At 34.0% G+C, this 12452-nt stretch overlaps 1 protein-coding gene across 1 annotated transcript; it reads right to left on the reverse strand.

The window, feature by feature from the left end:
* Nucleotides 1-2283: 2283 nt before the first annotated feature.
* Nucleotides 2284-12018, reverse strand: LOC106130722 (uncharacterized). The gene is made up of 3 exons (XM_013329625.2): nt 11727-12018; nt 9695-9807; nt 2284-3727 (listed from the first exon to the last, which is right to left on the reverse strand). The coding sequence occupies exons 1-3, from the start codon at nt 12016-12018 to the stop codon at nt 3539-3541; spliced, it is 594 nt and encodes a 197-aa protein (XP_013185079.1). The 3' UTR covers nt 2284-3538.
* Nucleotides 12019-12452: the final 434 nt, after the last annotated feature.

Here is a 12452-nt window from a genome sequence, read left to right on the forward strand (position 1 = left end):
GACTGTACTTTCGTGATGAAATCATAAGTAGTATTTGTGTAAGACACTAGATGTCGCGCATTGTAATAATAAAATTTTAGCGAACTGCATTAAAGTATTAAACTGGTTTGAGATATTAATTTAAAATCAATTGAATGTTCAAAATAGTACTATTTTTAAATTAAGACATTAAACAAATAGGTACTTTAAATTAAAGTAAATTTATTCCATAGTCTTTTGACAATCTATACTAATATTATACGCAGTATAGTATTATGTACAGGTCTACGAGATGGTCGGACCAGGTCTAACTGACTTACTACTGATCTTCGGCCCTCCATGATGCAAAGGACCATGATAGATGATGTGAAATCATCAAAAAAGAAAATGATTCTTGGGAGTCACGACCCTCAGTAATACGACGGGAAGAGAGAGAGTTACTAATATTAAAAAGTGTGTAACTTTAATTTATTGTATTCTCTCAATTTGCCAATGTACGTATACAATCTTATATATAAAATTCCGTGTCACAATGTCGTTCCCATAATCCTCCGAAACGGCTTGACCGATTCTCATGAAATTTTGTGAGCATAATTGTGTAGGTCTAAGAATCCACCAACATCTATTTTTCATACCCACAAAATGCAAAACAACGTTTTCCGGGACAGCTAGTAATGCATCAATATACTTTGAATCAAAAACCCATCTAATTCATCTGCAATATGATTGATAACTTATGAAGTAGGTAGGCACTTACCTAATGTTATATGTGTCATTTTGCAGGTATGAAATGCAGTGTTACTTCCTCTTATTACAGGACAGATCTTCCATTATTTTCCCCTGCAAAGGTTGCGGAGATCAGACGGGAGAAGCGTATACTTCTTCATCACTTAATCATATACTTATCATGATGCATCTTTTCCACGGATGTCGTTAAAGGGGACTAAGCGATAGGCTTTCTTAGGGATTCTTCTTTCGATGGGCTAGCAACCAGTCACTATTTGAATTATTTCATTAAGCGGAATATAAATTGAAATTGGCCTCTCAGTCTTTCAGAACTGCTGGCTTTGTCTACTCCACAGGGGATATGGACGTGATCATATGTATTTATAGACAAATTAATTATTTTCGCCCCAAATTAACAAATCTAAACCACTATAATTTTTTTTTTGCATCGAGGGTAAAAGCGACAAATTTTAAAGTGAAAGTTGTTTCTTATTAAAAAAAACTTACGAAAGACATTACAAGCACTTTATTCTTTCTATTCATTTTCCTTTCATTTCATACTTTCAATAGAAAGTTTTCTTTTTTATTGCCGACATTTTCTTTTAACGACATTTGTTTCTGTGATATTACGGTGACTTGGCTATCTTTAAGGTTTTAGGTTCTTGTCTTAAAAACTTTTAAGCACACTATCTGTCCCGGCAAACGTTGTTTTGCCATATCAATAATTTTTAAGTAATATTTAGTTTAAAATATACGATACATATAGTTTAAAACAGTTAGTAATAGCTGAACGTGGCCATTCAGTCTTTCAAGACTGTTGGCTCTGTCTATCCCGCAAGGGATATAGACGTGACTATATGTATGTATGTATCTAGTTAAAAAATGTTAAGGGTGGACAACCCTTATCACTAAGGGGTATGAAAAATAGATGTTGGCCAATTCTCAAACCTACTCAATATGCTCACAAAATTTCATGAGGTTCGGTTAAGTTTTTGAGGAGTACGGGAACGAACATTGTGACACGAGAATTTTGTATATAAGTTATACTTACCTACAGTTCTATAAGGCCGATGCTTTATTTTATTGTACACCAACACTGTTTCTATAGATTTTTTTTATTAAATTTTGGATAAGACATTTGTCTTCCATCTCACCTGATGGTAAGTGACGATGATAACGAAGATGTTACATGCGTAACCAGATATATCCATTTATTCTACTTTTGTATGTTCACGGACAGTACTTGTCGGGAAATAGCATCGATACAATTTTTTTTAGATTACATTTCTCAATATATTTTTTTTGATTTTTCCAAATTTCCACGAGAACGCTTAATGGGTTTTGTAGTTTTACAGCTTGGCTTTGATAATTTAAACATAATCCTAAAAATATGGCGATGAAAGCATGTTTGGGTACAATAAATATATAATTAAAACAAACTCAGTGTTCAATAATTTAATTGTCTCATAAATAACAATAAATATCTAGTTAATTAACTTCAAATGCAAACATCACTTATTTACAATAAATACCTAATATTTAATAGACAAAATAACCAAATGATAAAAACCCCTGTAATATAATGTACTTATGTAGTACATATCGTTGAGTTAGTATCTCGAAACACAAGTCTCGAACTTATGTACTTCGAGGCTAACTCAATCTGTATAATTAATCCCGTTAATAAAAAAGAAAAACAACTGAATGAAACTAGAAATAATACCGTGAAAATGGAGCTTAAACGGTACCAAATTTAGCGACAGCATAAGGCCTAGTGTGATAAAGGAACGTTGTGAGAAAAGATATTGTGACAGGAAAAAAAGGGAAGCTTTAATGGTTTGGTCATGTGTGAAGGATAAATGCAAGCAATATACAATACAAGGTGAATGTGAATGGGATTGTCGGAAGGGGTAGGCTTAGATGACCGTATCTTGACCTAATAAGGGACATTCTAGCGAAAGAACAGGTCAAGAGTTTACCGACGAATTTGCATGAAGAGAGTACAAAATGTGAACGAAATAAAATAAGTAAGTATATACTGATCATGGTAAGCGGTATAGATGTGGTCATTGAATCAGGCCGTGATTTATATGTATTATATAGGATTTGTGTGGTACCTTACTTATACAATTTTTAAAGAAAGTAGAGAACTTTTATAAGACATTAATTGTAGCTCTCCAATAAACCAACAGAATAAATAATATGTAGTACAAGTATACAAAATTACATTAAAAATACACTTTAAAAGGTATTATTTTCTTTAACGACCACAAAAGCCAGCTGTGTCAGGCCATTAAAATGTTTTTAGTAGGAACAATAAAGCTATCACTGGTCTTCATAACGGTTCGTTCCAAACAATGCAACATTGACATGTCATATACATTTTTGTATATAAGTTATTTTATTGACATTGACTTTATAGTATAGAGCTCATAATTCTCTATAACTGATAGGTACTTGTGTAGTTTCCTTTTCGAAACGGTCACTATTATTTCAGCAATATTTGGCGGTATATTCGTCTTTTAACGGCTTTACACTAGCAAAACAAAATGGCTGCCAATCATGGTCTGATAAACAAAGAAAAAAACGAAGTACATATGCGGCAGCTGCATATTTTTTTTTAAATATTGATGACAAAATAAGTCACGGAAAGTTAAAAAAATAATAATACAGGCATTAAACGTACCTTTTTTTATCTCGGAGGTTTCGAATCATATTACAATGATGTGATACGTTACGTTTACGTTAAAAACCTGTATTATTTGTAAGTTATTATTAAGTTTAAAATCAAGTCATTATGGCTATGTTTGTCTATTTCCTTATCTAACTTATTCTATGACGTTTTTGCATACTCCACCCACCCTTGGTAAGGAAGAGGCGTGGTCAAATCTCTTCTTCTTCTGTGGTGTCCGTGGTGACCAGCGTATATGACTTGGTGGTCGTCATGGTCATCATGGGACGCCAGTTTCTTGACTCCTACGACGGCTGACAGAAGCAGAGCTAAAGCTGACACGGCGAGGGCCTGAAAGAAATAAGTTCTATTAAAAACAGTCCTGATACAAGACGGGGCACAAAGGCTTGCCTACACATACATACATACATATAATCACGTCTATATCCCTTGCGGGGTAGACAGAGCCAAGTGTTTTGAAAAGACTGATAGGCCACGTTCAGCTATTTGGCTTTAAGATAAAATTGAGATTCAAATAGTGACAGGTTGCTAGCCCAATTGATCTACACTAATGTTAAAATTTTTAAATATTGTAATATTTTTCATCTCTTACATTATATTTACACTACACGTAGAGCGGCGGTAAAAAATAATTGATTTTTCACACGTAAGTGACGTCATGTCTTTTTGTGAAAGAAAAATCTATAAACCGAATGTATAATTTTCTGCATGCCTTATTAGTTTAGTAATTTTGACCTGACCTTTCGCCAAAAAGTCCCCAACTTGACCAAGGTACGCTCGTCTAGGCCCTTCCCTTGCAATGTTCCCATTAACACCCTCCTTGTTTATTTACGTTCCTTTAAGTAGATACGTAAAGTTAAATTTTGAGAAGCTCCATTAAAATGTCATGTCACATCTTGTCTCAATGTTAACTAGGGTATGAAATATCGATCGCACCTTTTTAAGGGTAGAAAAAAGATTTGGTAACCGACTAATATTACAAATACGTAAGTAAGATTCTTTGTTATCCTTATCACGCGTTATCTACTAAACAAATGTTTTATCTTTGTTGTTCTTATCACGCGTTATCTACCAAACAAATCTTTTTGAATTTTTGAGTGAGTCTGGAGAAGGACATAAGGTATCTACCAATTTCTTATGAAAAACTATAGTTCCCGTGGAAGTTGAGAAAAACCTGTATTCTTTTGAAGGTGGCGCGATATTCGTGCCTTTCGTAACTTGTTAGAGAGTCATATTAGAGAGAGAGGGAGGACGTTTGACGTGAAAAGTCCGCCTATTTCTTTACCCGCGGGAATTTCTGAGACCCACACTACATACCAGTTTCAAATCTCTACTACTACACTTAAAATTTAAGAATTTAAATTTTATTAATGTATTTTTTGTCATCTCAATGGTGGGCTGTCCGTTGATATGACAGTCAGTCAGTTAGTGTAATGTTACACTGATTAATAAAATAAAAGTACTAAATTTACTGATTTAGACTTATTTATATCTGCATACATAATTATACATACTTCCATTTAAGTATGTATAGTAAATTATGCAAATAGAATAGAATTCTTTGCATAAAATGTCGGTAAAAAATCCTACTAATATTATAAATGCGAAAGTTTGTATGTCAGGATGTCAGTATGGATGTTTGTTACTCTTTAACGCAAAAACTACTGAACCGATTACGATGAAATTTGGTATGTAGGTAGCTGAAGACCTAGAATAAGGCTACTTTTTATCCCGGAGTTCCCGCGGGAGTGTTAGGGTTTCCATGCGGACAAAGTCGCGGGCGGCCTCTAGTGTATAATAAAATCAGAAAGAAGAAGAACATATTCTTTTTACTCTTTGTTTCACACTTAAAACGAAGAATTATGAAACCCACTCGTATTATAATAATCCCACGAGATATTTGTTGAGAAAATGAAGGTTAATACAGAAGCCAAGGTGAAGGTTTTATCAACCTTCGAGACTTATTACAGAATAATATTGAAGAGTTCATATATTACGTTAGTGTACGCTACAGTTGGTAGTATATTAAGTTAATATCAGTTTATTATTTTAGTTACGCACTTGTAAATAATCCAATCTAAATAGGAAAGTACCTAGTAAGATTTTAAAACTATAAGTAGGTAATTATATACCATCTCTACACTTAACCAAAGTTAAATTATGTAAAAATGGGTAGTTATTTATTTATACGCAAAAACTTTTTCCGTTCCGTGAAAAAAAATAGAATAGGACCACTTTATCTCTTTCCCATGGATGTCGTAAATGGCGACTAAGGGCTACAAACTTGGGATTCTTTTTTTAAACGATGGGCTAGCAACCTATCTCTATTTGAATCTCAATTCTATCATTAAGCCAAATAGCTGTGCGTGGCCATTCAGTCTTTTCAAGACTGTTGGCTCTGTCGACCCCACAAGGTGACCATATGTATGTATGTATTTATTTTAAAAATAGGCGATGGTTTTGATAATACAATGTCAATTAAGTATTACTTAAAGGCGTTATTTCTTTAAGGCGGGCAATCTGTCACATTTTGAATCTCAATTCCATCACTCAGTCACACCATGGTCTTTCAGTCTTTAAAAGCCTGGTGGACAACCATAAGGGGTAAAGTTATGGTCATTCTAATCAACTCTTTGTTCTTCACATCATTTCGTTTCCTTCGTTGTATTTTTCCGATTAATCTTAAAAAACGAAATTGGAACTTTTATAAAATATTTTCAATGCCTTTTTACATTTCTTACGGCAGATAGAATGGAACTGAAAGTTTATAAGATTAAAAGGAGTTATTGCATAACACATATAAAAACTTTATTTCTTACCTATTTAAAATCATAAAATCAACAAACTAATTTGGAACATTAATTTGAAATCAATAGATTACAAGATATTAGCAAAACAATATATAAGACAGAATTAAAGGAGTTTAAAACTGATTTTCTGAATACCGGCACTGTTCTCATTCAATTCAAGAGACAAAATTCCAACAAAAGTTCCTAAAATAGGTGAAATCTCAAAGCACTTATTTACTATCAAATAAGTACACTTATATTTGCTTATAGGGATACTTAAGAGGATGTACCAGGGTGTAACATTGCTGTCACGTTTTATGTCATAATAAAAATCGAAACAGTGATAGTTTTTGACGGCGCGCGTGCCATACTACGGGGGTCGGGTACCTTTCCAGAGAGATTAGGATTTAACAGGGATTTACGCTATATAGGAGATTAAGGTATTTCCTCTTAACGTAAACTGTGTATTTGCACAGGCACTTTCATCTCCTTAAGTGTTTACTTAATATGTTATTTGTTCGTGTGATGTAAAAAGATTTTATTTTATCCTAGTTAAATGGAGTAATGTTAATATAATTCTTATATTACGAGTATATTTAAAATTTTATTTTTATTAAGCTAAATAACTAACGTACTCACTAAGTAAATAAACAAAGGGAGTGAGAATGGGGACGCTGGAGTGGGAAGACCTTGATGAACGAACATCTTGATCAAACTGGAGACGTTCTGGCAAAAAGTCTTGTCAAGAGTACCCGAAACCGACTCACTTGCATAAGAGTATTATACAGTACCATGACAGATCAGGTAAACTAAATGAAATATAGAAATTATACCTACTAAAATCTTTCAGCCACGCGAACGATGTCTTTGACATCAACTAGTAGTATTTTATGTGTAGTCAGATAATTGCGTATTGAGATTTTAGCCTCAATTGTTAACTCGCAGATCGATATAAAATTAAACCACACCAAAAGTTGAAACACAGAAAATCCTTATTTTAATTAATTTCACCGGAGTCAAATCACTCTCTCAAAGAACAGCCGAAATTTAATTAAAACTGAATAAAAGAAAAAATAAATGTTTGAATTTAGAACACTCAGACGCACGCCGTTACACCAATCACGTTTCGGCATTACACCGAATACGAATACGTGACGTCATTAAGGCGTGCACACACGTTGTATATATAGCAAGAGGCAGTTGCACTTTTGGTAACAATTGCAAGATTTGTTGATTTATCCTGATGCTAAGTAAAAGGCTGATATCATAGTTAGTGGAATCTTCTGGTATCGTTTTTAAGACAACCCGCATTGAGAGCTTGGGGGTAAAATTTTTTAAAATTTATTTACTACAAGAGGCGTAGAATTTCGATATTTTTTTTTTGTCTTGAAACGACTTTGCCGTGTGGTTCCCGGCACCAATGGAAAAAAGAATAGGACCACTCCATCTCCTTCCCATGGATGTCGTAAAAGGCGACTAAGGGGTAGGCTTATAAACTTGGGATTCTTCTTTTAGGCGATGGGCTAGCAACCTGTCACTATTTGAATCTCAATTCTATCTTAAAGCCAAACAGCTGAATGTGGCCTATTAGTCTTTACAAGGCTCTGTCTACCCCGCAAGGGTGATTATATGTATTTATGTATGTATGTCTTGAAACGATTGGAATGCCACTTGCAATTCAAATTGGCTTTTTTAATTATAAATTAGCTTTTAATATTTTAATTTTAAGTCTTTTACTCCTTTTTAACCGATTAAGGCCTAGATATTAATAAAATGTCATAGATGGCTCTTAACCATTTGATTCCGCAATAAGCCTGCAAACGATAGTAACCAAAGTTGCACCTATCTCTCATACTAGTAGGCTGATGGCCAAAAATACAGTGTGTTGTCATGTCGTTAAGGTTTTATTGTGTTTCACCCGTGTTTACTATGGAAGGATTTACGGTGTTCATTTAAAAGTAGAATAAACTGTAAGTGTGTACCTACCCTAAGGTCGTTAGACTTAATTATAGCGACGGGAATTTTCCACCTAATGTAGGATAAAATAGTTGATGAGAGCAGACAAATCTTTTTGTATTTTTTTTAATGAAATAAAAATAAGATATGTATCAACATTCTTGAAGAAGTTACCGCTACCGTTAAGGACAAACAGGAAAAACAGGAACTCAGCCATTATCAATAATTAAGAAACTATTATTTCTGCAGAGCTCATCAAATATTATATACAGCGGAACTCTTTCTGTGATCTATGTTTTCCGGAAAATAAAAGCAAAAGCCGTTAGATAAAGACAGAAATTTGATGGGAAAATATATAAGTAATTTTTATTTTTAACTAGTTGTTGCCCGCAACTCCGTTTGCCTGAGCTGTTATGTTTCGACATCAGCTGTTCCAAATTCCAAAATAAATTATACCCTATATGTTGGCCGGGCATAAGAGCTATACAACAAAAATAAAATTGCATTCAAATCCGTTTAGTAATTCCGAAAATTTGCGTGTACAAAAAACATACAAACAGAGAGACTTTTTTTTTTCAAATTCATGCTCGGTTACTATTTCTTCATCGTTATATTTTTTTTTTAAATACATAAACTCACAAGATAAAAGATTATCGCAATTTCCATTGCGACCAAGTATTTTAATTGTTCCGAAGTCCCTTTCAATAAATCCCCTTCCTGTTTACATAATAGTGTGGCGAAAGCAAATTAATTAATAAAAAATATGCGACAAAAAACAATATGGCCACGTCCGGTTAGCGGGCATTAGCTGTCACGCTAGTCGCACAAGCGGGTTGGCAATTATTCACTTTTACCAATTATCAACCAATGTTAGTTAAAATACTATTTTATCTATATCCTACCTATTGCCGTGTGGTTCCCGGCACCAATACAAAAAATTGAATAGGACCGCTCTATCTCTTTCCCATGTATGTCGTAAAAGGCGACTAAGGGATAGGCTTACAAACTTGGGCTTCTTTTTTAGGCGATGGAATAGCAACCTGTCACTATTTGAATCTCAATTCTATCCAAAGAGGTGAAGGTATAACCAGGATGGAAGAAAAATGCTTTTTATGTGTGCTGCCTTTTTAATTATGAATTTTCTTTTATATTTTTGGTTGACTGGAAGAAATCCCAATAATAACAGGGATAAGTCCGCCATTGTACATATTCACCTTAATTCAATAACCTTTTTTGTTATTTGTTATATTAATTTTATGTGCAATAAAGAGTTAACAAACAAACAAAATAGTGGGTTAATAAATAAATAAACATATACGGGACAAATTATACAGATTGAGTTAGCCTCGAAGTAGGTTCGAGACTTGTGTAACGAGATACTTACTCAACGGTACTATATTTTATAATAAATACTTATATAGATAAACATTCAAGACTCAGGCCAATCAGAAAAAGTTGTTATCATGCCCTGACCGGGATTCGAACCCGGGACCTCCGGTGTCACAGACAAGCGTACTACCGCTGCGCCACAGAGGCCGTCAAAAATACATACCTTCATAGTGAGAAGACCCAAGCCTCCAATGCCAGCAGCGCCGATGGCTTTCGCGAACATCATACCAAGAAGAGCCACTGATCCCCCACCGTCACCCTTACCACGCCCGCTTACTGAAAGAAAATTAAAAAAAAAAGAATTCAAATTCAAATTCAAATTCAAAATTTTTATTCATTATTACAGGATACTTCATATCGCTTAATAATTGTCAAAACTTTTTGTTTCACAACATTGGTTGACGTCAAATAAATTAGTTAGTTATCTGTACGCTTCCAAGACGTCAGTGCAAAAGAAGAGGTAACAAACTGCACTGCAGCATTTTCTTTATCAATTGAAAGATCTATGGCTGGTGATATGATGTCGTATATTTTCGGGTACTTTTAAAACAGGACGTTTCCATCTCTTCCCCGTATGTGTCGTAAAAGACAAATAAGGGAATAAGAAAAAATATGTAGTGAAAGCGACTGTCACGAGGAAATGAATAAATCTTTGTTACTATGATCATTATTCAATAATGAACGTGTCTTGAAAAAGACTAAAATATTACAAGAACATATTTAAGCTTGGGAGATTGGAAACTAATTATTTGTTGTACGTTTATCAAATAATTTATATAAGTTTTGTTTCCGTGAGAATTTCGGGTTAAAAGCGCTTATGTATCAGTCCACTCCGTATTTTTTTTTTTACTCTTTTCCTAAATGTCATCATAATTCTAGCAGTACATTTTGCGTGAAAGAGTAACAGACACACATCCTTACAAACTAACGCATATATACTTATTAAAAGTTGGATTGTCAGTGCCGTGTGGTTCCCGGCACTATTACAAAAAAGAATAGGACCACTCCATCTCTTTCCCATGGATGTCGTAAAAGGCGACTAAGGGATAGGCTTATAAACTTAGGATTCCTCTTTTAGGCGATGGGCTAGCAACCTGTCACTATTTGAATCTCGGTTCTATCATTAAGCCAAATAGCTGAACGTGGCCATTCAGTCTTTTCAAGACTGTTGGCTCTGTCTACCCCGCTAGGGATATAGACGTGATCATATGTATGTATGTATGTATGTATTGTCAGTTTGTAAATCCGTAATGTCTATCCGTATTAATACTTCGTTTCAGGAAAAAGCACTGAAACTGGCAATATACTGACAAACAATACAATTAATATACTGTATTATGTACATTCAATGCGCATGACTAGGCATTGTAACTTCCCGACTTTGGCATCACCAGTTGGTATTACCATAACATACTTGGTATTATTTTTAATGGTGATCGAATTTTCATAGCAAAATTTAGGTTTGAAGCGGAGCAGGTCAAATTAACCTAAATAATCAGTGTAATTTGTCCCGTATATATTTTTATCTAAATGGGAATTAAAACATAAATTTAAGGCATACAAAGATTACTATACAAATACAATAAGCACATATAGTACGGTCTATATCCCTTGCGGGGTAGACAGAGAAAACAGTTTTGAAAAGACTGAAAGCCCACGTTCAGCTGTATGGCTTTATGATGGAATAGAGATTCAAATAGTAACTTTGTTTGCTAGCTCATCGTCTAAAAGATGAATCTCAAGTTTTTAATCGTTTCCCTTAGTCGTCTTTTACTACATCCATGAGAACTAAATGGAGTGGCTTCTATCCTTTTTTATGGGTGCCGTGCTTAATATTGGAATATATATCAACCGAACAAAACTGCCTCTATAGACTAGTCGTTAAGGCATAAACTTGCAGTTCCAAGGGTCGTAAGTTTGAATCCCTCGGGTGGCATTTAACTTTGTTTAGATGTTTCCAACTTAGACAGGATATTTCACAAAATAACTATAAAAAGAAGATGTAGATCGCTGGTTTAAATTTCACAGGAAAATTTTTGTACTTTTATAAACATTTCTGCATTAGTTCTTAGTTTATTTACCTTCACCAAATTGGGTTTGCAAGTTGTGTAAAGGTGTCTTCTTTTTATTTGTGTAACTTCAAAGTCTAACCTCTTTCCTTGTACTATTTATATTAACCAACAAAAATTACTCACCAGAATTATCTTTGTAAGATTCATCAACAGCTTTCAGCGTATCGGAGAATATCTGCGTGATCTTATCCTTCTCGATCAACTTGGGTAGTTTTACGTGTAACTCGTGTCCTTGCAAAAACTTGGCCATCCTGAACAATACCGAATTCTCCCCAAACGACCTGCCTTGATCCTCCAAACTGTTTGACACTGGTATACCAACTAATTTCACACCGTCAATAAGCATCAAATCGCCGTCTAAGAACCCACCTAATGATGACGTCACAAGCCCTAATATAACTACCACCCGATACATTTTGATCAGAATCTAGTTGAGCAATAAGATTGAAAGTCTGGAGCAAACTCTTTTATATAGATTGCTTTCAAAAAAATAAATACTACGACGTCAATTGCTCCGCTAAAGCGCCGTGAAAGAACTGGGTGATTCTGCAACGAGATTGTTCTTTATTATTTTACGATTTGAGTACTGCTATTTATTGATATAATCGTTACTTATCTGTGCAATTATGTGATCATAAACAATCAATTTGAATTATGGCACTTTATGTATTTGATCCAATTAGAGAATGATTCATTATGCAAACAAGATAGTATTGTAAAATCTTGGATGGAATCTGTTTCTTTTAAAGAAATATACTCGTTTATCATTTTTATTACTTCTTAGTTATACCCAGAGTCTTAATTTTTGCTTTTTTAATTTTTATCGTATATTCTGCGTGAAGTAAATCT

Source organism: Amyelois transitella, chromosome 23 (assembly GCF_032362555.1).
Source record: "Amyelois transitella isolate CPQ chromosome 23, ilAmyTran1.1, whole genome shotgun sequence".
NCBI lineage: Eukaryota > Metazoa > Arthropoda > Insecta > Lepidoptera > Pyralidae > Amyelois > Amyelois transitella.

Coding starts and splice junctions, on each gene's coding strand:
- LOC106130722 (XM_013329625.2), bottom strand. CDS start 12,018: ATGTATCGGGTGGTAGTTATATTAGGGCTTGTGACGTCATCATTAGGT. Junction 9,808..11,726: donor ATCTTACAAAGATAATTCTG/GTGAGTAATTTT, acceptor ATTTTCTTTCAG/TAAGCGGGCGTGGTAAGGGT. Junction 3,728..9,694: donor TGGGTCTTCTCACTATGAAG/GTATGTATTTTT, acceptor TATTTCTTTCAG/GCCCTCGCCGTGTCAGCTTT.